Below are 25,398 nucleotides of genomic sequence, written 5' to 3'. Positions count from 1 at the left end.
TTGATCTTTGCTTATATGTTCATTGGCAAACTGTTTTCCTCCATTGTTCTTTTTGGATGGCAAAGTTTTCATTGTTTTATTTCAGCTACACCTCAAATGCAGGTCAAATAGCTCAAATCTAGAATTTTTTATTTTTGACAGGGGTCTTCATTACAATTACCTACACTGAGCAAGAATGACATGAATTTCTTTATCTAATATGGCATGGAGATGTTTTGTAAAATCCCTTGCCCGGTTTAAAGGAATTCACTCTTTTTCTTGCTTAATAGCTCTTTAGGACTTGGCTAAATGACACCAAATACAGTAAAGGAACCAGAAAATCTAAAAGGTTTAAGTCAGAAAAGTTCCATCTTCAAAGCCCTAATATTTTCCATGCCGAGAGTTACTTTTATTTCTTTAGAACTATCTTTTGGTTTATGCAGGCTAACCTGCTTAATTCTAAAATAATCAGCTTAGGAAAAACACAGAGGTAAAAGGACGTAATCTAATAACGATTCATGGAAAAAAGTATTGACTTAGTTTGCTGCTCGAGTCCTTACTAAGACTAAGAAAGTGAACCACATCAGGCCAAGTCTTTACACTGGCTGCCTGTCTGTCTGGGGATAGACTTGCCGGTCTATAAAGCTCTGAATGGTTTATGACCAAAATACATCAGTGACCTCTTGACACATTGTACACTTATTGGTCTCCTCAGGTCATCTGCGTTTCGTCTTTCATTGGTTCCCAGAACCAGACATGAAGAATCTGCATTCAGCTGCTATGCTCCACATATCTGGAACAAACTGCCAGAAAGCCTCAGATCAGCTGAAACACTTGGTTTATTTAACAGGTTAAAGACTAACTTTTTCTCAGCTGCAATTCAATAGTTTGTATGTACAAGTCAAAATCTGCACTGTTCAGTTGATAACATTTTAAAAAAAATTTATTTAATGTTCTTTCTTTCTTTTCTCTTTTGTTTTCATTTTTAATTTAAATCCATCTTTTTATTTTCTAACATTTCATAGTCTCTGTAAAGCACTTTGAATCACCCTGTTGTTGAATTGTGCTATACAAATAAACCTGCCCTGCTAGAATCTAATGAAAGTAGTCGTTTTTTCAGTGGAAGTCACGAGTGTTTTTTTTATTACTTGTTAATGCTTTTGGATCCATCCCTTGGGGGTAATTAGGAGGGTTGTACTTCAAGGCACTCAAACAGAATAAGACTTCACTTTTCAGACGTTGTGTGATGTCAGACCTTTACACAGTCTCTGCCTGAAACGCATTACATGAGAGGAGAATGTGTCTGCTGGATGTGTAAATGGGTGAATACTTGCCAGTGCATTAGCCATTGAGCAAACAGCTGTTACCATTGAATCACAATGCTCATATTGAATCCCTCTGCTCACTAATGCTTAGTGTAATTAATCCAGCTAACCTCCTAGGTCTTAATACAACTAATCTTTATTAATGAGGCATCCTACAAACGAGGAATTCTGGACCCCAATATTAAAAGTTAATGCAGATGTCTGGGCAGAAAATAAACTTTGAGGTGGCTATGAGAGTTCTGGGTTTCTACAACATGGAACTGAAGATGATAAATGAATACCATCTACCGTCCTAATTTAAATAATCACTTTTAGTGTTAGGAAAAGGAAAACTTTATGCACACAGCAATATGCTGTGAGTTTTGCATGCCGCAACAAGTTGATTGAAGTTTTAAAAAATGTTAATTATGCTGAAACATCCAGCCTCATATCTTTGTTTTTGTTTTGTTTTATTGTACTTTAATTTCTATTCGAGCAAAAACAAAAGTCTTTTACCATTTTAATTGTAACTTTCCTCCTTGTGTTTTGTTTTAGGCTGCTCATTATGGATGTGGCTGCTGGGCGGAAAATGCCTGTAATATGAACCCCTACTCTACAGCAGTGAGTACCTCAGGTATAACTGCATTTTCTCTAAAAAAAAACCCCACTCACTGCTTGCAAGTGTGTTTCCAGTGAAGTGTCTGTACAGCGTTTCCTCCCACCCTTGGAGTTTACCTCCAGTCTGCCTTTTGTGTTGGAGACCACATGAGTCAGCCATCGTGAGTCAAGCTTAAAAAAGCTGGATAAGACTTTCCGATGACCTCCAGCTGTTCCTGCTTAGTGATTCTCATCGGTCACTTCCTCAGCTGATTGAGTCATCATACTCTACTCTTTGTTAGCCAGCTGCATGCCAGGTGCATTGCAAAGCTATTTGGATTTGCTGTGCCATTTGACATGGGACACCTGCTGTAGATAAAAGAAGGTGAATGAGTGTGAATGCAATGCAGCAATGGCAATTTTGCTAAATACTTTTGTCAAGATTTAGATGGTTGAAATAAATGACTGGTAACCTTCAGTTTAGTTTATCTTTTAAGATATTGCAAGGAAATTCAGATTAATTATTTTTTTGTAGTTTATTTTTCATTTGTTTTTTCATTATGGATCATGTGTGGTAGATGAAAAAAACAAAAGCTAGTGCTGGAAAAAAATGTTGTTTTTTTTCTTATAAAAACTTGAAGTTTTTTGGAAGACCTTACTGATTATTTTAACAATCAGGTTCCAACTTTTTGGAGTAACACTTGACAGATCAGCTTTACAGGGTGAAGTCTTTACTTAGACTCTCGCCTTTAAAGTAATTTTCTCCATAGATTTGAACTCTGATTTAACACGTGTTTGTAGTGGCTGATATGTTTTCTAAAGAAAAGTTTGTTTTGCTGATCTTTCAGTCAGCAAAGTATGTTTATCATCAAAATGAAATTTATTCAGTGTGATAATGAAGGTCTAAAGTTTCAAAGTCTGTTTTTGCATTTGTTGTAGGTGAAATGACTGCCATCTCTCCTGGTGCGTCAGTGATTCTGGATGTTTGTCATACTTCTATGCTCAAAATAAAAGTTCTGGCATAATCTCCTTGCCAAATATAGATTTGGGAATCATCACTCAGTACCACTTTTATTCATTGTTATGCAGCCCATTACAGCTTCCCTTTATCCTGCTGTGACTTTGTTTTCTTCTGTTTATATGTTAATGAATGTTTACATTTGGCTTTTCTTTTGATAAATCCCTTTTTCTGTAGCCGATTTCTTACAGTTCAGTAACAGACACAGACTACCTTTTATGTCCCATTGTTGGACCTATTTGGATAGAGTTCAAAGCTTCTCCATTGTTTCACCTTTCTTATTGAAATTTAAAATCAGTTAGTCTGGTGCAACAGCTTGTTAATCTCTGCAAGCAATTGAATTTCATTTTAGGCTAATTTGTACTTAGACTTGTGCAGGTATTTGTTTTAGAAATCCAAATATCACGATAAAGGTTTTTTTCTACTTGACCTGGAAAAGATGATAAAAATTATATTGTAAATATTTATGTAATATTTGCTCATTTGCTTAACTGTTTTTTGAGCAGTTTCCTTGAGTTATCAGGTTGTGCTGTGTTTGAGGCTGGCTTTAGGCAGTGGCAAGAGGGGGTAATGCCTCCTTCAACAAACAAATTACCCCTTCAAATCAAATAGTAGATAAAGGCACTACTTTCCTGAACTTTCGCTCCTGTCCACCCTGAGCTGTTTGCCGGCTGTACAGGATCTACTGTAGTGGCTGTCATTAACATCTGGCCCACCAGATTATATTGATAAGAAATTATTGCAAGAGTTATTAGTGAGCAGACATGGTGTTGTTTACGGCACTGTGTTGAAAGAGCAGCATGGTCCCTTTAAGAATAGTCAAACTAGAGAGAGAGGCCCACAATCTGCAGCTGCTCTTAAAGCACAGGTAGTTAGCTGTTAGAAACTGGTTTTGTTGGAACTGAACACTCTAGTAGGCGCAGCATTTAGTTCAATTGGTAAAAAAGCATCTCCTTTCACGTAGCCAGGTGTAAAGTTCAATTCTGACGTCTCCCTGATGCACTTTCTCATCTACTGCTGAACAATAAATAACACTAGAGCCTTCACAATGTTGAAAATATTCAATTCAATTCAACTTTATTTATATAGCGTCAAATCACGGCAATGCCATCTCAAGACGCTTTACAGACAGAGGGGAAAACATAATGAAGGCCAATTCATAACAGCCTATATAAGGAAACCAACAGATTGAGTTGAGTCCAACTCAATCTCCCATCCTGAGCAAGCACACTGGCAACAGTGGGAAGGAAAAAACTCCATTTTAACAGGAAGGAAACCTCCGGCAGAACCCGGCTCAGGACAGGCAGCCATCTGCCTCTGCTGTGTAGGGGGAAGAGGACAGAAAGACAACAGACAACAGGAACTGCTACTCCCGGCCAGGGAGACCTGCTGAGACAGGAGACATACATGTTAATGATGCAACACTGTTATGGGGGGTAAAAGAAAGAGATAAAGAGAAAAAGAAAGAAGCTCAGTGTATCAGGAAATGTCCCTCAGCAGTCTAAACCTATAGCAGCATAACTAAGGGATGCTAACCATCCCTAGCTATAGGACTTATCAAAAAGATAAGTCTTCAGCCTAGTCTTAAAGGTGGGGAGGGTGTCTGCTTCCCTAACACTAACTGGGAGCTTATTCCATAAGAGAGGGGCCTGATAACCAAAGGCTCTGCCTCCTGCTCGGCTCTTTGAGACTCTAGGAACCACAAGTAAGCCTGCAGTCTGCGAACGAAGTACTCTACTTGGTATATAAGGAACAATGAGGTCTTTGATATATAGTGGTGCCTGGTTGTGGAGGGCTTTATATTTAAGGAGAAGGATTTTAAATTCTATTCTAGATTCAACAGGCAGCCAATGAAGAGAGGCTAAAGCTGGAGAAATATTATCTCTCATGCTGGTTCTGGTCAGGACTCTGGCTGCAGAATTCTGGATCAGCTGAAGGCTTTTCAGGGCATATTTAGGACAGCCCAGTAATAGAGAGTTACAGTAATCTAGTCTCGAAGTAACAAAAGCGTGAACCAGTTTTTCTGCATCACTCCGAGACAGAATGTCCCTAATTTTGGCTATATTACGTAAATGAAAGAAGGCTGTTTTAGTAACCTGCTTAATATGTGGGCCAAAGGACAGGTCAGGGTCAAATATTACTCCAAGGTTTCTAACTGTAGCACTGGAAGCTAAAGTAATGCCATCCAGGTTCATTACAAAACCGGAAAATTTAGCTCTGAGTTTTTCAGATCCAACGAGAATTACTTCAGTCTTATCTGAGTTTAAGAGGAGAAAATTTCTAGACATCCAAGTCTTTATGTCTATGAGACAATTTTGTAGCCTATTGGGCTGATTTGTTTCATCTGGTTTAAAGGATAAGTGTAGTTGAGTATCATCTGCATAACAATGAAAGTTTATTCCATACTGTCTAATAATTTTGCCTAAAGGGAGCATATATAGCGTGAAGAGTATTGGTCCAAGTACAGAACCTTGAGGAACTCCATGACTTACTGTAGTTTGGGAGGAGGACTTGTCATTTACATGAACAAACTGAAGTCTATCAGATAAATATGATTTAAACCAGCTTAACGCTGTACCTGTAATTCCAATCACCTGTTCTAGTCTTTGTAACAGAATGTTATGATCGACTGTATCAAATGCAGCACTAAGATCAAGCAAGATAAGTACGGACACAAGTCCTTTGTCTGAGGCCATAAGAAGGTCATTAGTAACTTTCACCAATGCTGTCTCAGTGCTATGATGAGCTCTAAATCCTGACTGAAACTCCTCACATAAATTATTTCTGCTCAGGTGGGCATGTAGCTGAGCTGAAACTATTTTCTCCAGAATTTTGGACATAAACGGGAGGTTAGATATAGGTCTATAATTTGCGATCACCTCTGGATCCAGAGATTGCTTTTTAAGTAAAGGCTTGATTAGAGCAGTTTTAAATGATTGTGGTACATATCCTGTCACTAAAGACATATTGATAAGATTTAGTAGTGATGTATTAATTAAAGGGAAAATGTCCTTAAAGAGGCTCGTTGGGAGAGGGTCTAAGATACAGGTGGATGGTTTAGATGAAGCTATTATTTTAGTTAATTCAGAGGGTTGGACAGGACAGAAACTATTTAGACACAAGTCAGATCCTGGTTCTAAGGATGCTTCGGAGACCACAACAGGCTCAACATTATAGGTAGAAGGAAGAGTATTGTGAATTTGATCTCTAATAGTGTCAATTTTATTCCTGAAAAAATACATGAAATCATCACAGCTAAGTGAGAAAGGAATACATGGCTCCACAGCGCTCCGGCTCCTAGTAAGCCTAGCTACAGTGCTGAAAAGAAACCGAGGGTTGTTTTTGTTTTCCTCTATCAATGATGAATAATAAGCTGTTCTTGCCGTATGTAAGGCTTTTTTGTATACGATTAAACTTTCTTTCCAGGTTAAGTGAGACTCCTCTAGTCCTGATGAACGCCATCTGTTTTCCAAACGCCTTGATGCCTGTTTTAGAGCTCGAAGCTGGGAATTAAACCAGGGAGCCTTCATAATCTTACCTAATTTCTTCTTCTTTAGGGGAGCAACATTATCCAAGGTTGTACGCATTGAAGCTGTTATAGTATCAGCATGTTGATCAATCTGAGCAGGAGTAAGGCTTAAAGGGGGACTCTCAGTCATGCTAACACATGGTAGATGTGAAAAAATTGATTCAATTGATTGTTTAAATTTTGTAATATTATTGTCTGATAAACATCTACTATAGTAGAATTTATTTTTGGTCAGTGAGTAATCAAATAAAGTGAATTCAAAGGTTAACAAGAAGTGATCGGACAAGACAGGGTTTTGAGGAAATACTTTGAGCTTATCAGTCTCAATACCATATGTTAGAACAAGATCAAGAGTGTGACCATGAGAGTGAGTGGCTCCATTGACATTTTGTGAAAACCCAATTGAGTTTAGAATAGAGCTAAAGGAAATGTTTAAACTATCATTTTCAACGTCAACATGAATATTAAAATCACCTAGTACAATGACCTTATCAGTAGTCAGCACTAACTCAGACAAGAGATCAGAGAATTCGGTCAGAAACTCGGAGTAAGGTCCAGGTGGGCGATACACTAATGCTAAAAGGAGCGGTTTCTCTGAATTCCATTTTGGATGAGATAAATTTAATGTCAGGAATTCAAAGGATTTATAGTTAGTTTTGTGCTTAGGATTAATTAAAAATTCTGACTTAAAAATAGCTGCAACACCTCCTCCTCTGCCTGTAGTTCTAGGAATGTGAAAGTTTAAATAGTTAGCTGGCGTAGCTTCATTAATACTAACATAATCCTCTTGCTGTAACCAGGTTTCCGTAAAACAGAATAAATCAATGTGGTGATCACCTATCAAGTCATTGACTAATAAAGACTTATTTGGGAGGGATCTAATATTCAGTAGGCCACACTTTATTGTCTTATTTTCAGATTTTATTAGATCCATTTTTATGAGGTTTTCACGATTAACCCCAGAAGTGTTTTTGTGTTGTTTAATTCTTACTGCTGGGAAGTTGTATAAGGTCGGAATGGGGTTTTGGGTGGGCGACGGCAGGTGGGAAGCTGCAGAAAAGTGTGTAGGACTACAATTCTGCCTCCTGGTCCCAACCCTGAGTTGTCAATTTAGCTGACTAATAAAAGAGTCCATATTGCTAGATAAGAGAGCGGCTCCATCCAACGTGGGATGGATGCCATCTCTCCTAATAAGACCAGGCTTTCCCCAAAAAGCGCTCCAATTATCTATAAAACCCACGTTGTTAACAGTAAACTGTATACAAATAACATTTTTTACAGTTTCCATTTGAGTATAACATGATAAAATATATAAATAAATATATAAATACAATAAAATAGAATTTAGTAGGGGAAAAAAACTGGTTTTAGCTGCGAAGTGATAATTTTGTCACACCCTTCAATTGGTCAGAAAATGTTTGGCCAGACCAAATCTAGTTGCAGACTCTTCCCTTAAAAGCAATACAAGGAGGAGCTATGGTTATAGGTAAGACACCCAAGCTGAACAAGTCTTGGGCTAGAGGCCTGGCAACGCACAATCCATTTTTTGGTAGTTAAATACTTGCGTAAACTTCCTCCGAGAGTATTGTTTCCATTACTTTTGCCAGGGGTTGTAATGTTGCTAAAGACAATTCTCTCATTGAGCCACCATTGTATGTACAGATTGATCAGTTTTGGTGTCATTACATCCAAAATTGTTCCTTCAAACCACATTACTGGTGTTTTGAAATTAATATGTGAAATTATACACTAGGTAAAAGCTTGTGTGACATGTTCCCTTGTGCTTCCTTACACACTGCTATTGATTTGCCTCTGTAATACTTCCTCTGAAGGCTCAACCTTCTTGATTTGCAATAAAAAAAAAAAACTTCTTAAATCATCTTAAAATTGGGTTGTTATAGAATAAAATGGGAAGAAATTTCTTTTTTTTTTTTCAAATTTGAAGTCTTTATTTTGGCCTTTAAGAAGATGTAATAAAAAAAGGTTTGTCTCAAAGCAAATATACATTTTTATACATATATATATATATATATATATATATATATATATATGTGTGTGTGTGTGTGTGTGTGTGTGTGTGTGTGTGTGTGTGTGTGTGTGTATACACACCTTGAATAACTATGCAACACCTCAAAGTTATTGTAGTGCAAAAAGCATCCACCAGGGGACAGAAAGCAAGTATCACATTTTGTTCAACAGGGCTTTGAGCAAAGTTTTTATCTTCCTCATTTGCAAAAAGGAAGAGTAAATAATCTTATTGGAGTAGAACATCATTATTTTTTATGGTCTAAATTGCCTTTTTATAGACACGTTTTTATATCTTCAGCAAAACCCTGACTCCCTATGACTAACCCCTGGCTTTTTATGGTTTGAATTAATTCAGACAACTTGAGAAAAACATCCTTCCCTTTCAGGACCAATCTGCTGTAATGAAATCAGTTTGCATTCTTTCTGAGTAAATTTATGCAAAATATATAGTCATGCCTCTGTGTTTTTACAGAAATTAAAATATGCTCCTTTCTCTCCCTGAAAGCAGCATTGCCTAGTTTTAACGGTGAGGTAGAGAAGCCATATAAACCGTCTTCTTTAAGATGTGTGGACGTCTGCACAATAGCTTCTGGGGAATATTAAAAAACCTTTTGAAGTGGATCTGTAGCATAATGCATTTCTGTGCGGATGAACTGATTTGATCAGACAAGCTGAAGCTCGAGTTATGTGTACTTGGACTTCGCCTCCATTTTTTGCAACCGTAAATGATACTTAAGTATATGATCCACAGCATTTACTGCAACATTTTAAAGGTGGCGAAGCAACAGAAAACATATCAAAGCTAATATATCATAACATTAACGATTCATTGTGTGGATCTGTGAAGATGTCATTACTATAGTTTTGTAGGCACATTATGGTCTGTGTTTTGGAGACTAACGTATGCTTCTGTCTAAAAAATCTTGAACAAAAAATTAATTGTATTTACTGATTCACATTGCAACAATGAAAGTTTTTTTTATTTGTATTGATGACTTCAAGTTGCTTTTTTTTTGAAGGACTGTAATTTTTTTTTATTGCAGCTAAAGGGCTTAAAGGTGACTCAGTTGAGTTCCTCTGTCTTGTATGTGTTGCATTAATCATGGATCACAATACCACTGAGTTAATAACTGTCTGCTGTTCATCTGTTACCTCAGTGGATCAAATGTAGATGTTTGATCAGTATGTATTGTCACCTCAGCCTGTCTTTCTATATTGTGGCTCTGCGCTTTGATGTTACCAACAAAAAGCTTGCCTTATGGTTTTGGAAAGCATAATGTGTGTTCCAGCACAACACCTGTTTTTAATTTCCGAACATGAAAGGCATTTCCATCAAAAGAAACATAAAAAAAGGGGGGGGGGGGGGAGAGAAAAAAAACAATCATTTTTACTGTCACAAGCAGAATGATCCCTCGTCCTTTATGTCACCCTATGTATCCTTCCACCTCTCAAGCAGCCACGCGCACACTCGTCCTCTCTCACCCCCTTTCCATTGTAGTCACTTTTGTAGTACGCGGCTCATGTTGGTCTCACTTTGACGGCTTCTGCTGGCCTTTGCTGCGGCCCACTCAAGCGAACAACTCACAAACATCATGGTTTATTTGTATGGCTTCTTATTGTCTCAGACTGTGTCTGCTTTTCTTGGCATCTTTTCTTCTACATTTGTGTCCTGTTGTGTTTCTGACTTGGTTCGAGTTCAGCTGCATTAAAATCCAGTTCCTTTCTGACAAAAGGGTTTCTGGTAAACGGTGGAAACACTGCAGTGCGCGGCCAGTCCAACTCTGCTTTGCTTTAAAACGAACTTGAAATTGCTCCAGGCATTTGGTCTCCACAGTGACTGACCTGCATTCAGTTCTGTTGTAGTTACCTGATGTTTTATGGGGGCCTTCATTTGTGTTTACAGAAACAACGAGGCCATATTGCCTGTCTTTATGGCTTTTCTCAAGAGCTTTGCCAGACGTGTTTTGTTTGCACAATTTTCCTTGCTATGGGTAAATTTACTATTCATTTGAAAGCATGCATTGAGGTTGTGTATTTTTCTCAGTGTGATATTGATTGTAATCATACAGCTATAAGCAGTAATTTGATAAAAGTGAAGCGCACCTGTTGTGCAGCATTTGCTGGCTACCATGACTCCTTGTTTTCCAAAATGTAAAAACATATTTGTTGCTCTCTTTGAACTAATTACGACATGCAGGTTAAATGTAGATTACCAGATAGATTGAGATGTTAAGTAGAGTCACCTGAAACAAACACTGGTGGAAGTTTTCTCATGTTTTTAGTATTGACTTAGTTAGGTTGGTTTAAAAAGAAAAATAAACATTTAGATGCGTTTTAATTGACAACTTTGGTATTTCAGCATTACATTCCTCTACTTCAAGTTGTAGCTCTCCTTTTAGCAGATAAAATATTCTCCACATATAAATAAATTAAACCCTTTATTTGAGCCCAACTAGGAAAATGTGACTGATAATACCTACTGAAGAATATTATAACTTACAGTAGTGATACTTCTTACAAGCATGCACCCTGCATGAACCATGGGCTATTTTTTTACATTTAACTATCAGAAATTTTTAATGAGAAAGCCTGGAGAATTTAGCCTGGTCTTTTGCCGCTTTGCTGTTTTCACAAACACTTCACTGTAGGAGGTTTGTGCTGGGGATGCGCTCTCCCGGCTGCAAATGCCAGAGAAAGTATGTGGGGTAACAATTGCCTAAAATTCCCAAGAAGCGGCGTGTTAATTACTTGCTGTTTTAGTCTCAAGACTTTAGAAATAGCAGTCGAGGTTATTGTACTGCTATGAACACTGCAAGTATCGATAAGTATCCACAATTGCAGAGATCGAGCCGAAAGCAGGTCAGCAGAAAGTAAAACGTTTTCCCAGTGTGCACGCACAGCAACAGCAAATGTCCAGGATATTTGTTGACATATTTATACATTGTCTCACCCCCTGATGAGCTGGGTATTTTAGTGGTGGTCTAGTAAAAATATCCACAGAGAATCCAGAGTAATTATGGCTGACGCTTGCAGTCTCGTCCCTGGAGCATCTACAGGATATCTGACTACGCAAGTGTGAAAGGTGTGTGGGATTAATGCTGTGTGCCAGACCAACTGGGATCAGGACTGAGAAACTTAAGAAAACAAATGTTTCTTCAGCAAGGTTTAAGGAAAGTCATTAAACTTACGAATGACTGGAATTGCGATTTTTAGACTTTAGCGATCTTTAATGCTCCTCAGAGTCTTGAGGGACTGCCATTTTAACTACATGTCTGACACCTCTGTTTTATTGTCATGTGATTTTCCTTTACATTTGTGTGTGTTTTGACAGGATGTGGAGAGCATCTGATTCGCACCATGCTGGCTCGGGAATGCTCCGCTGCCATGCAGTCTGAAGATGCCCACCAAGCACTGCTGGAAGCTATGCAAAACAAGTTCATCAGTGAGTCACCCACATGTAGCTGGATCACTACTGCTTTCCAAACACACATTGCTGCAAGCCAAGAACGTGTTTGTGAGAAAAACACAGCGAGAATGAAATGAGCAGATCTTACTTAACATCAGGAATGAGCAAACAACTCGGAACACTGGAAATAATTGAATCAGAATAGACAGCTTTTGATTTATGTCCCCTTTTCACGGTATAAACAGGACTTTCAGATGTTCCACACATCATAGCTGGCAGCCACAGATAATTTTGGAAAACATAATTGTTTGTCTGGATGTTTATTTGAAGATGTAATTTTGCCGTATTCTCAGAAGTGGTCAGTTTTGTGAAAGCCTTGTTAAGCGTGTTTGCTGCGCCTGAGAATGACCTGTGGGATAGCTCAGAAGAGAGGAAGAAAGAACAAATGGGAACATGGTGGTTTCTGCCTTGATCTGGCCCCTAGAAGTCCATCCCAGTTTGGCTCTGTATTGGATATCTGTTGCACCAAGGACGGGCTGAATGAAGTCATTTAGAAGTTATTTCTTCTGTTGTTGCCTTTCAAGATGCACGTCTAGTTGAACAAAGCTCCATAAATCCTGTTTTAGCAGAACCAATGATGACGGTGTCTGTGGCGGTTCAGTAAGAGGCTCACGGGCCACAGCACTTCCAACATTTGCCTGTTTCTCCTACTGTACATCACTAGGATCAGATTTGCATGTATTTCTCTCATAGACCAGTACTTTACTGAATTTCACTCACAGTGTCAGGCTAAGTAGTGTAATGTTGTAAAAAATATCAAATTTCTCTTGTTTACAGCGTGAAAGTAAAACTGGACTATTTAGCTATAGAAACAAGATTTGGTTTAAAAGTCTTCCAACCTATAAGAACAAAAAGTTTTTATTGAGTGAAGGAAACATTGTAATGTGGAAGAAGAAAAATTTGTAATGCAGACACAATATTTTCATCAAACGCTCCATTTGGTCCTGTTTTCTCTTTACTTGTTGCCGTGTTGAGGGATTGCAAGGCATGCTACAGCTGTTAGTAGTTTATTCATGTGGGGTTTTTTTTCTCTTTTTCTTTCCATTTTGTTTCAAACCACACCTTTTTTAATTTTATTGCACCAAACTAATCACTCAATCAAACTGTCACTTTTTTCGTTTGACTTCTTATAACAAACCAAGATTGTTTTCAGGTTTGTTTTGTTTCTGTGAAAGGCAATAATATTGTGACACAGTAATGTATCACAATGTGGATAATTAAAATGACACCACCTGTCATCAATCTATTATGTAACCCACATAGATTGGGTGAAATATTTGTATTTAACGGTCTGCTAAAAGGATGAATACATCAGTCAGAATAATTGCTTCCAGTTTAAGTGGACTGCAACTTCAATGGATGGTTTTTTTTTGTAATTTTTAATTGAGTTGGGGGTTTAAACCACGTTCACTTCATGTTCAGTCTGTCCAGTTGCATTGTTTGCTTTACTTGTCCAGGTTCACCCTTCCTGGCCAGCGAAGATCGTGTCCTGGGTGGAGTAATTGTCCTGAGGTGCTGTAGATGTGTGGAAGCTCAGTCATCTCAGAATATTCAGGGTATATTAGGTAAGACATGAATCAAGTCTCTAACTTCCATGTCATTGATGATTGTAGGCTGTGAATATGTGAAAATCTTTCATTCGATAAATGGGCAGAGGGAATGAGGCAGTGGGGCTTTCCTGGCAGGTGGTCTGTGCTTTAAGTTGTGCAATCAGGCTCTGGTTTCACACCCTTCATCTCAGATTCAAACAGAGACCTCCCACTATGGAATCAACAGCTAATCTTCAGACAAGTGGCTCCTTCTGTATACTGTCCAGTTTGACTGATTGCAGTGGTGGATCTGGTTTCTCTACCTGGAGCTGAAGAAAGCTGCCAGCATGGAGTTCAGATTAACCAAAGTTTTGTCCAAAGTTTGGACCACAAAACTCGTCTCTGGCCTTTAATGCCAACTGTTTATCATTTATATTCATTTTATCATGTAAACTGCAGCCATTGTAAAAGAAGAATGGATAAGTAATTCGTCGTTTTAAACTTGACAACAGTGTAAGTGTTTTTTATAAACTGCTTCATGTTAGTTTGATCCTTCCTCTCGCCTTCTAGTTGCTGGGATAGGCTCCAGCTTCCCTTTGACCCTGAACTGGATTAAGCAGTATAGAAAACAAATAAATAAATGAATGATGTAAAATTTCTGTTGGTGAAGCTCTTTTGTGTGTCGTCCTTACACTGACACTTTGTTGTACTGGACTAAGATTAAAACTTTATCCAGTACGTCTAATGGGTGTCCAAACTTCTTCCCTTTTTCTTTCTACACCATCCAGTCATGTATTTTCATGTCAACCATCATGCTCTCTCTTTATTACACATGTGAAAAACCTTGTTTGACTCTTTGCAAGACTTCTGACTTGTCTGTTTGGGGAAATTTACTTATCAGTCAGTAACATTGTCTGTTTAGTCACTGAACCTTTCCTTTGCAAGCTTTGTATTATGAAATCAGCATGCCCTCAACTCTTTTATTACTCTTGTTTTGTGTGTTTCTTCACAGTGGAGTTCCTATGGAGTCACACCACAGAGAGCATGTGTGTTGGCTATATGTCGGCACAGGATAGCAAGGCAAAGGTGAGATTCTCCGTTAGCCTTAAAATTAAACATGTTGATGTGACTTTCAAAGGTCCATCCTCTACTTTTTCCTTTCTTCCTTTTTAGAGGTGTAATAACAATAACATTGATTTAATTATAACATTGCATTGAAATGATTTTGTTGCCATTATATGTGGGCACTTGTCTCCTTTTTTTTTTGTTTAAAAGTTATGAAAGCAGATAGAAGTTATAGATATTTCTGTGTATTTTCATTCAGAAGGATGTTGTGATTTAAAGAAAAATAAAAACATGTTAAAACATAGTTTATTTGTAAACTTTGCCAAGTAGCTAAAGTACATGTTTGTGTCGAAGAATTCCCTCAGAGGAAGGAGTAGAAGTGATATTATGTGTTGTTTTATTCTGGGTTTCCACCTTGACAGGTTGAAGATGTGTGTGAAGCAAACACATACCTGCATCAGATGCCACATAGCCTCAACAAGAGAAAGATTTTATGTCTCATTATTTACAAGCAAAATTGTTTTCCTCATGCTGTTCTTTGTTGCAGGACCTTTGATCTCCTCCTGTATGAAATGCTCCAGTTTAGTGCTCGTGTCTGTCTCCGCTGAAACCGGGTGTTGTGTGATAGGTCAGTGTGATGTTAAACATGGTGTGGTGTTGAGCTGCTTCTGGTTGTGTGTTTAAGGGCGTACCAAATAAGCCACTAGGGAGTTTTCACGAACAAGTGGTTTATGGTGATGTCGTCAAGCTCAGAAAGAAAAACCGGGATTACAAATGGAGTGTTTCAGCCAGGTCAGGAGCAGTGTCCCTTGTAAAACAGAATAATTACCATTGGTCAGGATCTTTTTTTTTTTTTAAACTTTGTAAATCTTTTAAATGGAAAGAAAATGTATAAAAGATGAAATGGAGAATGCAAAAAGCACCACAATAAGTCCTTATAAGTCTTCACAATCTGTTCCACAAATGGCTCTGATGACAAACAATTGTCAGTAATCTGCTAAACTGGTTGGATGTAAACTGGAGCCCATTATATTACATTAGCTAAAATGTTCTTTTTTCTCTGCAGTCATCATGTGACTTTAACCTCTTCAGCAAAGGGTCCTAATAATGTGGTTTTAGTTCTAAGTTTAATCTCAGCTCTGATTTATTTGTTTGGCTAGCGTTATCTCTGTATGAAGAGAAGGCACTGTTATTCAAGTCTGGTTCAGATTTCAAAGTGTTTGTCCTCTCTCCCCCCTGTCCTTGTCCCCCTTCCAACCCTTTCTTTTCATTCACAGTCCGACTCTCTGATCAGCCCATCTCTGGCCACTACTTGGTCCGAAAATGCAAAAGTGTATTAAAAGTTGAGCATAATTGTCAGGTGTGACTAGTCTGTTTGCTTTTCTGGAGAATCTGAGCCTGCGAGTCGTCTCGTCCTGTACGAACTATTGCTCAGTTGCATTGTTACCTTAGATATTGTCACCCACTTAAAATAATGACCTAAGTCATTTTCAAGGTTTTCTAAAAACACAAACACTCAACCAGAACAAAAGAAATTAATCTTTTGTGTTTTTTAGAAAAACTCCCATCTCCCAGCATCACTTTAATGAGATTTTTTTTTTGTTGTTTGTTTTTGCTAAATGAATATTCTCAGTGGCTGCAGCTCAATATCATCTGTCAGCAGTGATCTCCAGATCTCTTGGGGGAAGGTATTCACTTCCTCTTAAGGGGCTGTGGGTGATAGTGATATAGAAGCGCGCAGCCAGGATCACAGCTGCTCCACCAAATCTCACTCTGCTGTGTTTAAGAGTAAGCAGCTAGTTGCTGTGAAGCTCTAATGTGCCTCTCTGTGCTTTGCCATGTGCACACCAGAGCAGCTGGCTGTTCTGTCTGTCATGCCTCCAAACTGGGTGCAAAACAAGGCTTCACTCATTGATCCCCAGCTGGGGCCATAGCTGCTCACTACTCACTGCCTACATATGTCAATTAAGAGAATGCTATAGTGCAACGCATCTGTTTTCTCTCCAGTTGGTTGAAGTTCAAAAAACCAGAGATGGGACATTTCAAGCCTTCATTTGGATGTGCTATAAGAGCCCATGAAGTGCCACCTGCATGTTCACAAGCTTTATGGTAAATCTGTGGTGAAATTCTGCCTCAAAGACAGAAAAGAATGGAAGAAGGTGCTCCAGAAACTCTCCATCTTCTTCTGCAGCACTTGGAATAAAACAAATGAACTAGATCTTGTAGTTCAGTCACATATTGCTTTAAAAAAAACTTCTGAAGTCTCTGTTTCCATTCAGCTTTATTTGTTCTCTGAATAATTCCCCCCATTTTAAGGCACATGCATTTTTTAAACTAAGCATAAAGAGGCAAAGTAATGCACAGCCTCAGCTGCTTTTCCTCCAACATTCCTCCCATTCTTGTTAGCTGGCTGTTTCTACGTAGCCAGAGTTCATCTTCCGCTGCTTTTCTGCGATAAGAACATGAAAGGGCTGATACACAGTAGCAAGACTAGGACAGAGGTCACATTCAACTTGTGCAAACTTGTCTTCCCTTCAATGGTGGTTTTATTCTCAGGGTGTTTATGTTTATCATTTCGCAGGAACCTGACAGTGATCTGTAGCTGAGGTAAAGATGGGGATTCAGCGTGGATAGTCAGATGATGCTGACAGTCTTTATTTCCCTTGTTTTACAACCACAAGTTGGTCAGTGGAAATCGAGTTGTTTGTCAAAAAGTTTTTGACATTTCACTGAAAAATAAAACAGTATTGTTGAGGAATGGCATGTGGTGTTGCTGCAGCATTCACTTGTGTTTGCACCGAATCCACATCAGAACGTCACGCTATGTTTTCCAGAACTGCATGGATGAGCCAGTGGTGGAACGTCTGAGACAGATTAATGTTTTATGGTTGTCACGATTGGACTGAAGAAAAGCAAATGTAGGATTCACAACACCCCCGCCATGGCTCTGTTTCCTCCTCGTGGACGTTATTACCACTATAAAGATTTTCTGCTCAAATTTTATAAAGCCAGAGAAAATCAAATGGCAAGCGATTCAGGCTCCCTGCTTATTGTTTCTTTTGCATATGAAACAGCAATTGTCTTCTATTATGGTGGATCTTGTTTTTATTATTCATCTTGTAAGGAGTATAAATAGCATGTGCTTGTCTTTTTTATTATTCTAAAAGAGAAGAACGTAAAAACCACAACAAAAAACAACTGCACAGTCACAGAGCTACATTTATGCTTTGGTCCACACTGTGGCGTTAATGTGTGGCTTCTCCAACTCCTAAACACATTCATATCACCAAAGAATGTTGTTTTTTCCTCCACAGATACAATGGTACTGTGTTTTTTCACGTTATATTTGGACTCAGTCAAAGTCCTGTTATGTGGTTTGTTTAGTCGCCGTGTAACAAGTTGTCATGCAGCACAGTGCAGGTTTGCATGTCCTTATGCTGTTCTGTTATAGCATTTTGTACATTTCTTTGCTCTCCTTTCAACTCTGTTGACTGTTTGAGTTGTTTATGATGCTTCTAAAGGAGATGTTTAGATGTACAGCATGCCTTTCCATAGGACATCTCAGATGGGTGAAAGTAAGTGTTCATGTTCGAAGACTTTAATGGAAATAGAAAAACTTCTATCATTAAATCAAAGTAACTGAGATCTTACTGTCACGAATACACCAACAAGGTAACTGCCTCAGTTCAGTAACTACTCTTTGTAATGTATTGCTGAAGCCTAGACTTTAAAATGTGTCCTCATTGTAATGAAATAAAAAAAAAAAAAAACATCATTTACTAAAATTTTAAGCATAAACTCAAAATGATTGTTGAAGTTGAGGTAAATGTAGCCAAAAATCCATTCATATGATTTAGTAGCTTGGGGCTTGGTAACATCTTGTGCATTTAGGCCTGAAATGATAAAAGACATGTTCCAGCAGAACTGTATGTAAAATAAATCTAAAAAAAAAAAAATTAGATGTTCACAACATTTATGCTGCTTCGCATGTGGTGATTTTGCCAGATAACTCTATTGTAAGAAGTGTAGAAAATACAGCAGCAAACCCTCCAGAGAGCGAGCGCTTATGCCGATGCATGTTGCATGCATACTCATCTGTATGATACAGTACCACTCACACAGGGATGTAGGGAGAAATGCTGTATTGGTTTAGAAATCAAACCTGTCATTCACTGGAGGTCATCTGCCATCAAACACAACAGTTCCCACAGAGTTCTTTTGTTGCTCTGTCTTGTACCATTTCTGCTCTGTATAGACACCACTCCATGTTTCCAGAATTTGCAATGCATCCTCAGTTAAAAATCTCCTCCTTTTAAGTGAATGTGTAAAAAGCCACTGTGGAGGAAGTCCAGAGCTAATTCTCCAGATACATTAAAACAAGAGAAAAACTGCTTCTCACTCAGGAACAAACAGAATATTTACTATTGTCTGAAGAACTTCATGTCATTGCTTTATCATTCACCCCATTATGTTTGCGTCCTGTGTCTGAAAAGTCTTTGTCAGGCAGGCATTAGAAAGCCACGCTGCTAGTAGTTAACTGTGCCTAGTAGTGGTTTTCAGCTGTATATCCAGTGTGGCAGGGATGTTGGAGAACATCGCAAAGCTCTTTCCATCTGGCGTACAAACATCAAAAGAAAAACATTAAACATGTCACCAGAAGTTGATTATGACTCGACTATGAGCCTCCTCTCAAACAGTTTAAACAAGGCCTTTCCTTAACCTCATCTCAGAAGATGAAGGGAGGAAGATGAACCCAGAGATGTGTACTGGAGGCATAATGGCCCCTGAGAGCATTGCCATGTGTGCTTGGCCTTATCTGGCTCTTGTCCCGTTGTAGTGACAGCTGCCCTCAGGGTGCTCAGGGCCATAGTCTGAGCCAACACAAAGAAGGACCAGTCGAGTCCCGCATCTGGAGGAGGGATGTCAGGCCAATTCAGTGGCCTGGTTGAGAAGTGGATATACTCTTTCCCCCACGTTGGAGTCAGTGTTACCCTCTGTGGGGGTAGAGACAGGGAAAGGAGGATGATGGCCATTAATAGCACAGGGCAAGTCAGTCACCTTTGATCCCCAGTGGAAGTATCACTCCCATCTTCACAGCTGTGTTTGTACCTTCCCCCTCCTTGTACTGCTTTCTATTTCTTCTCACACAGAAAACACTAGCAGTCTGTTCCTTCTCCCCATTTGCTCTTTCTCTGCAAACTTTGGGCTTTGAGGTAAAATGTCATAGTTCAACAACACAAGTGCATATTCATGCTTTCTCAGGTTGCTATGATTATTTTCCTTTTACACTTGGAATCACCTGCAGTGCATCTGTGTACAAACCAAGCAGTTAAAACCATATTTGTAGATGTGAATGTGGGGTCTCCCTTGGAGTTGGTGAGTGGTAGAGATAGTGAGTCATGGGACAATCTCCCAATCAGTACTGATCTTCATCTTCAAGTGCTTCAGTGGAATTTTTTTTTTAACATGATAGTATCCTAACAGCATGACGTAACATGCTGCGTTCTTGCCTCTATATATCTTTAACAATATTCAAATTTACCATTTATGACCACGTGATATGTGTAATCTGCTATTTTCTGGCATCTATTAGGGGACAGAAGTTCAAAATTTTCAGATTACATGACAGTTTTTCACTTTACCAGAAATGAGCTCCTAACCCTGCATCTGCAGCGGTATCACATCAGTCTTTTCTGTGATGTGTTGTTGAATTTAAACAGGGATTTGTGGATGCTGACGGTGAACAGAAATGTTCCTGAGCCAGCTCAGCGATTCCCACTACAAACTTGTATTTGCTTTTAAAGCAGCGCTGCCTTCAGACTTGCACATCAGGATCATTCAGGAAAGTCATATAAAGCTGTTTATTCGATCTTCTGTGTTTGACCATGAAATCATCACATGATGTTTCACAGCAAGGTGCTTGACAGGTTTCCTATTCGGCTCTAGTTTTTTTTTTAATGTAACTTTGATGTTTTCTAATTTTGTTTGTGTGCATGTGTGTGTGTGTGTGTCTCTTTTTGTTGCCTGCAGACACACATATCCAGATTACCACCTGGAACTGTTCCTGGACAGTCTTTGGCCATCGAAGGAGGGGTATGTCGGCTGATGGGCATTGTGGAGTGAACGCCATTCTCTCCGCGCTTTCTCTCTCTCTTCTCTGCTCTGCTTTTTTAGCAATACTCCTCTACAAACTCAACACATGCACACGCACTCACACCCACGTGCACATCTCCATCACCTTCACCTCCCCATAGCCTTTGTGATGCCAGAGGAAATAAGCTCTCATTGTTTTAACAGGTGTTCAGGAAGGAGCAAGGAGCGTTTGCTTCTGGTTAGTGCACTTACAAGACTTCCTTTTGCCACTTCTGCCTCCAACATGTAGTCTATGCCAACGTACTCCCACCAAGCTGTCAGTGTCACCTGGACTAAACTTGATGCATCATTGCCTTCATGCACCATTTTCCTTCGATACTTTTTTCAGCTAAAAAGTGGCGTCCTTCCTTTTGTACATAAGCTATAATTTAGGGAAACAGGGTGGATGTTAATGTTATTTTCTGTTACTGGAGAGATGTGACTGTTTCTAGATGTTTAGAAATTTCATGAGCAAGATGTTAATTTCTTCCAAAAAATACTTTTCAATATTAAAAATATGCCAGATTGTACCTTATAAAATGCCTGATTCTCAAGATTATTATTAAGAATTTATATCTGTGATGAGTGTGTATGCATACTTAAACATGCATATTAGTCCTCCAGCATAGTGTGCAACGTAGCATTATATGCATCTTAAATCATGATAAATTTCTATTATCATTTAAGCCACAGAACGCTTTGCTTCTCGTTTTGAAATGTGAATACATATCTACTGCATGTAGAAAACCTTTCCTGATGGTTGGAGTGGTGATCAAGAAGGAGGAGGCTATGCACTTCCGGATACAAAATGCTCAGGTAGCAGCATTGAAATTTACCACCAGATGTGACTGTTAGTCATCATGTAAAAATCCCAATTTATATTTGTACAGTCCCGTTGTAAAAAGAGATGTATTTTCTTGATTTAGAAAAAAAAATACATCTAAAAACTAATTTATGCATCAAGCCCATGAGATGGTGCTTTTGAATTTTACTTGAAAAAAAAAAAAAGAAAAAAAGAGTAATTGACTTCTTAACATCTGTTTGGGTAATGGGTTCCACTTTTTCACGCAGTTAGGAAGAATTCCAGTCCCAACAAAACCACAGTTGAGCTTCTTTATTGTTTACATGAAAATGCAATGAATAGAAACTTGTATAAGCTATGGAGATCATATGTGCACCACTCTCTGCAGTGCTAAGAAACTAAATAAAGCCTATGTTGCTACATTTTTGTGGCTTTTTTTTGTTTGTTTGATGACTTAACTCTAGAAGGGCACACATTCATAACACTGGACAACACAGCCTAAAAGTTTGTGAACCTTTGTTTTTATTTGTGGGTTTCTATATTTATATCCCAGTTCCAAGTTCTAAAAAAAAAAGAAAAATTCTGTTATATAAAATCAGATGATCCATCATTACCTGCCTGTAAGTAAAATGTGTGCTTTTTATGAGAATCTAGAGGACATCCTGTCTTCAGCAATAGTTAAGTATTTCCTTAAAGTCGTCCTGCAATTTTGTACATCCTGTACATCTGTGTAGTAAAGCCAAACTCTGAGATGTGGATTGATGCCCTTCACACATTTACTGTTCAGTTTACATCTTTCCACAACATGGAAGGCGAAAACGATGTTTTGCAAGAATTCATTGCTGACCAGCTGTCCCAGTGCAGATGCAGTGAAACAGGCTCATGACATTACCGATATTATCATGTTAAAGAAATGGGGTGATGTCTTTTTAGACATCCTGTTTTGATTTGTCACCATAAACTTCAGCAAACTGCAGACTTTGACAGATCCCCGTCCTTCAGAGAAAACTGAGCGCCCGCTCACACCTGACTCTAATCCCGTTGATTGAAAACACCTGATTTTAATTCCACCTTCAAACCAACTGCTTTCAGAAAGTCACATATTTTGGTCACTCACTCATTTGTCATATTTTATTGGTTTTTCTTTAAAAGATATGATCTATTATCATATTTTTCTTAAACTGGTTTTTCCATTTCTACTCTTTAAGGTTGTGTGGAAATCTGATCATACCAGTAAGTTGTGTTTATATAGAAATACAGGAAATTCCAAAAAGTTCCGACAATGTTGAGGCTCACTGGAAGTTTTCCTTCTGCTCAAACAGCCGTGCTTGTAGCCGTGTAGCAGAGAGCATAAATACAATCTGACGAGTGGACTGCTAAAAATAGATTGTCAGGAAAGATGTGACATGTCGGGAAGTAATTGGAACTGAAAGCAAACACAATAGTGGAAATAGTCAAGTCTGTTTAGAAATGGGGAGGAAAATAAATAATGCTTTTATTTTGTAATTGCTTTTTGGTTGGTTCACAAACTGTATCAGTATTTTGGGCAGGACTTTGTTCAGCTGCTGGGTCTGGACTGTGGCCGCTGTGATGTCTGAGAGGAATGTGCAATAGAGCTGTGAAAAGATAAATGTTCACTGTTTGAAGGGAGAAATGCCTCCCTGTCAGAGGGTTCTGCCTGACTCTGAGATCAGGACACATATCGATGATTTTTCAACCAATTTGCTTCTCTGGCATAAGATACCACCGTTGTTTGGTGTCAATAATGCACAGATCAGGAAAGTCATGAGACAATGTTTACATTATACATATATTTTTATACATGTATATAATATATGTATATATCACAGCAACCTGACCCTGGTTTTAACCTTGCGAGTCCATCCAAAGGGAGATGAATTTTACCCTGCTTCTAACTGTGTACATAGTCACCCTTCTCCATTGGTGTGATTATGTGTTATTATAGAGCACCCTCTTTTCATCAGAGCTAATCTGTGCTGCCAGGAGACCCTGTTCCTTATTCAGCGTAGAATCTGCCACTTCAAACATCATCCCTCCCTGTTCTGGATCCCCTTAGCTTTGAAAAAAGATCCCGGGTATTTAAAAAGTGGACCGGGTCCTGAGCCATTCAAGGTATATCCATTGCCTTTCGCTCAGCAAAGCTCTTAAATGCAAAACAGACGGTGAAGCAAATTAAGATCAAAGGCAGCAGCCGTGCCTTTCTGCGCTGCTGTCCTCACATGCCAAGCGGTGCTGTCACCGTGAGTCACGGCCATGCAGCTTCCATGCTCATGTGGACTTCTCTTCCTCTCACCACCTCAGGACCACCAGCCCTATCAGTCACACCGACACACACTGTGGCAGTATCTGCTATCTACACTCAGAGAGTTTTTTTTAAAAAAAAACCCAAAAAAAAAACAGTGTTTCGAGCTCCTTTTTTGTCAGACCAGGCAAGAATCTCAGCTGCGTCACTCTGATCTAGAAAATGTTGATTTACACTCTTTACACTCAAAGTGCTGAGATTATGTCCTGCAACTTTGTGTGTGAATCTGAACAGGTGCATGCTATTTTTGCTTAACTTTGAACTATAGAGGACGTGAACCAGCGGCAGGTGCCGCTCAGTCCAGCAGACACATCTAACGAGGTAACATTCACTGCACGGTGATATTATATGTCTAAGTGAAGCAGGATGTCCATTGTTTTGCTGTAAATGATGTAGCTGCAGATCACTGCACCTCAGCAATGTCCTGGCAGCAGGGGTTAAGTAAGGAACCGTGCCCTCTCAGATGTTCCACATGTACTTGGCCTGTTTGTTCAGCTGTACACGCAGACATACTTGCCCCCACCCCCACAACCTACTCCTCTGGTTTGCTGTGCCAGAGATGTGAGATTATGACGTGCAGAACACCCCTCGCTTTGTCAGGAGAGTGCAAAGGGGGGGCGAGGCTGCTAGATAAGCAAACTCCTGGTCCAGGTCAACTCTTTCTGATTAGAAGCCAAAAGAAAAACCTTTTAATTAGGTTTGCCATGCTGTTACAGCCCTGCGGTATTGTGGCCCAGACACTTCCTGCATTGTGCTACACCACCCATAAAGTACCAGCACGGGGGAGGGAGTGAAAGAAAGTGAAGGAAGGAGGCTAAAAATGGCTGTGCCACATCTGCACCACACCACAAAGCACGGAGATGTGTGATTGGCACTGTGCAGCCTGCTTATTTACCTATTGCAGCTTTGACGGTGAACTCCAGAAACAAACCACCTGCACTTGTTTTATTGCGTCCTATTTTTTCACATTAACAGCAGAACCTTGAGAATTTCTTGGTTCCACGCGCGTCCACATCCAAAAAACCGACTGCTTTTTCTCCCCCCCCCCCCATTGTTAGTCCTCTTATGGATATCTCCAGAGAGCCAGCACTGTCAACCTCAGGGCTCTCAACTCTGAGAGTACATTGAACATGAGTTCCTTCTCATAACCAAAATAGAGGCAAAATACCAAAAATCATATCTTAGTGATGCTTAATGAGCCCTTTCAGATCCTTGACAATATACCACTAATATGGTGCTTTGCAGCCTTTGAAACGCACCAGGGTGAAGTCCTGGAAATAGTAACACAAAAGTAAAACCTCACTGACGCCTTTAAGGCAACACAGCAAGTTTAATCCGGACTCTCTGGTCGAAGGTTTGACTGCAATGTGAAGTCTTTGCAAAGGACTTACAGTGCAAGTTGTGTTCGGTGCTGGTAGGGGAGGGGAGGCAAGGCAAGTGAAAAAAGAAGAGGCCGCGCGAGTAATTGCCTGCTCCGGAGACACGTGGAGCCTGTCTGGAAGAAGAGATACTGGGTGGGGGTGGGGTGTGGGGGAATGGAAGTATGTCATCAATTTGAGCTTGGCACTAATGTTACAAAATAAAGATGAACACCTCACTTTGATCTTCGTGGCCTGTTCAGCATAT

The 25,398-nt window shown here is 39.2% G+C and overlaps 1 protein-coding gene across 1 annotated transcript in view; it reads left to right on the top strand.

The window, feature by feature from the left end:
- tasp1 (taspase, threonine aspartase, 1) overlaps positions 1-21,750 on the top strand; it is a 31,632-nt gene extending 9,882 nt beyond the window's left edge. Inside the window, exons 10-14 of the mRNA XM_079249406.1 lie at positions 1,839-1,917; positions 11,787-11,897; positions 13,379-13,486; positions 14,463-14,536; positions 20,546-21,750. Of these exons, the coding sequence (XP_079105532.1) occupies positions 1,839-1,917; positions 11,787-11,897; positions 13,379-13,486; positions 14,463-14,536; positions 20,546-20,638 (465 nt within the window). The 3' untranslated portion in view covers positions 20,639-21,750. The remainder of the gene's footprint in view (positions 1-1,838; positions 1,918-11,786; positions 11,898-13,378; positions 13,487-14,462; positions 14,537-20,545) is intronic.
- The last annotated feature ends 3,648 nt before the right edge of the window (positions 21,751-25,398 follow it).

This window comes from Telmatherina bonti (genome assembly GCF_933228915.1).
Source record: "Telmatherina bonti genome assembly, chromosome: 11".
NCBI classification, from domain to species: domain Eukaryota; kingdom Metazoa; phylum Chordata; class Actinopteri; order Atheriniformes; family Telmatherinidae; genus Telmatherina; species Telmatherina bonti.
This window is presented reverse-complemented; position numbering and strand designations above follow the sequence as displayed.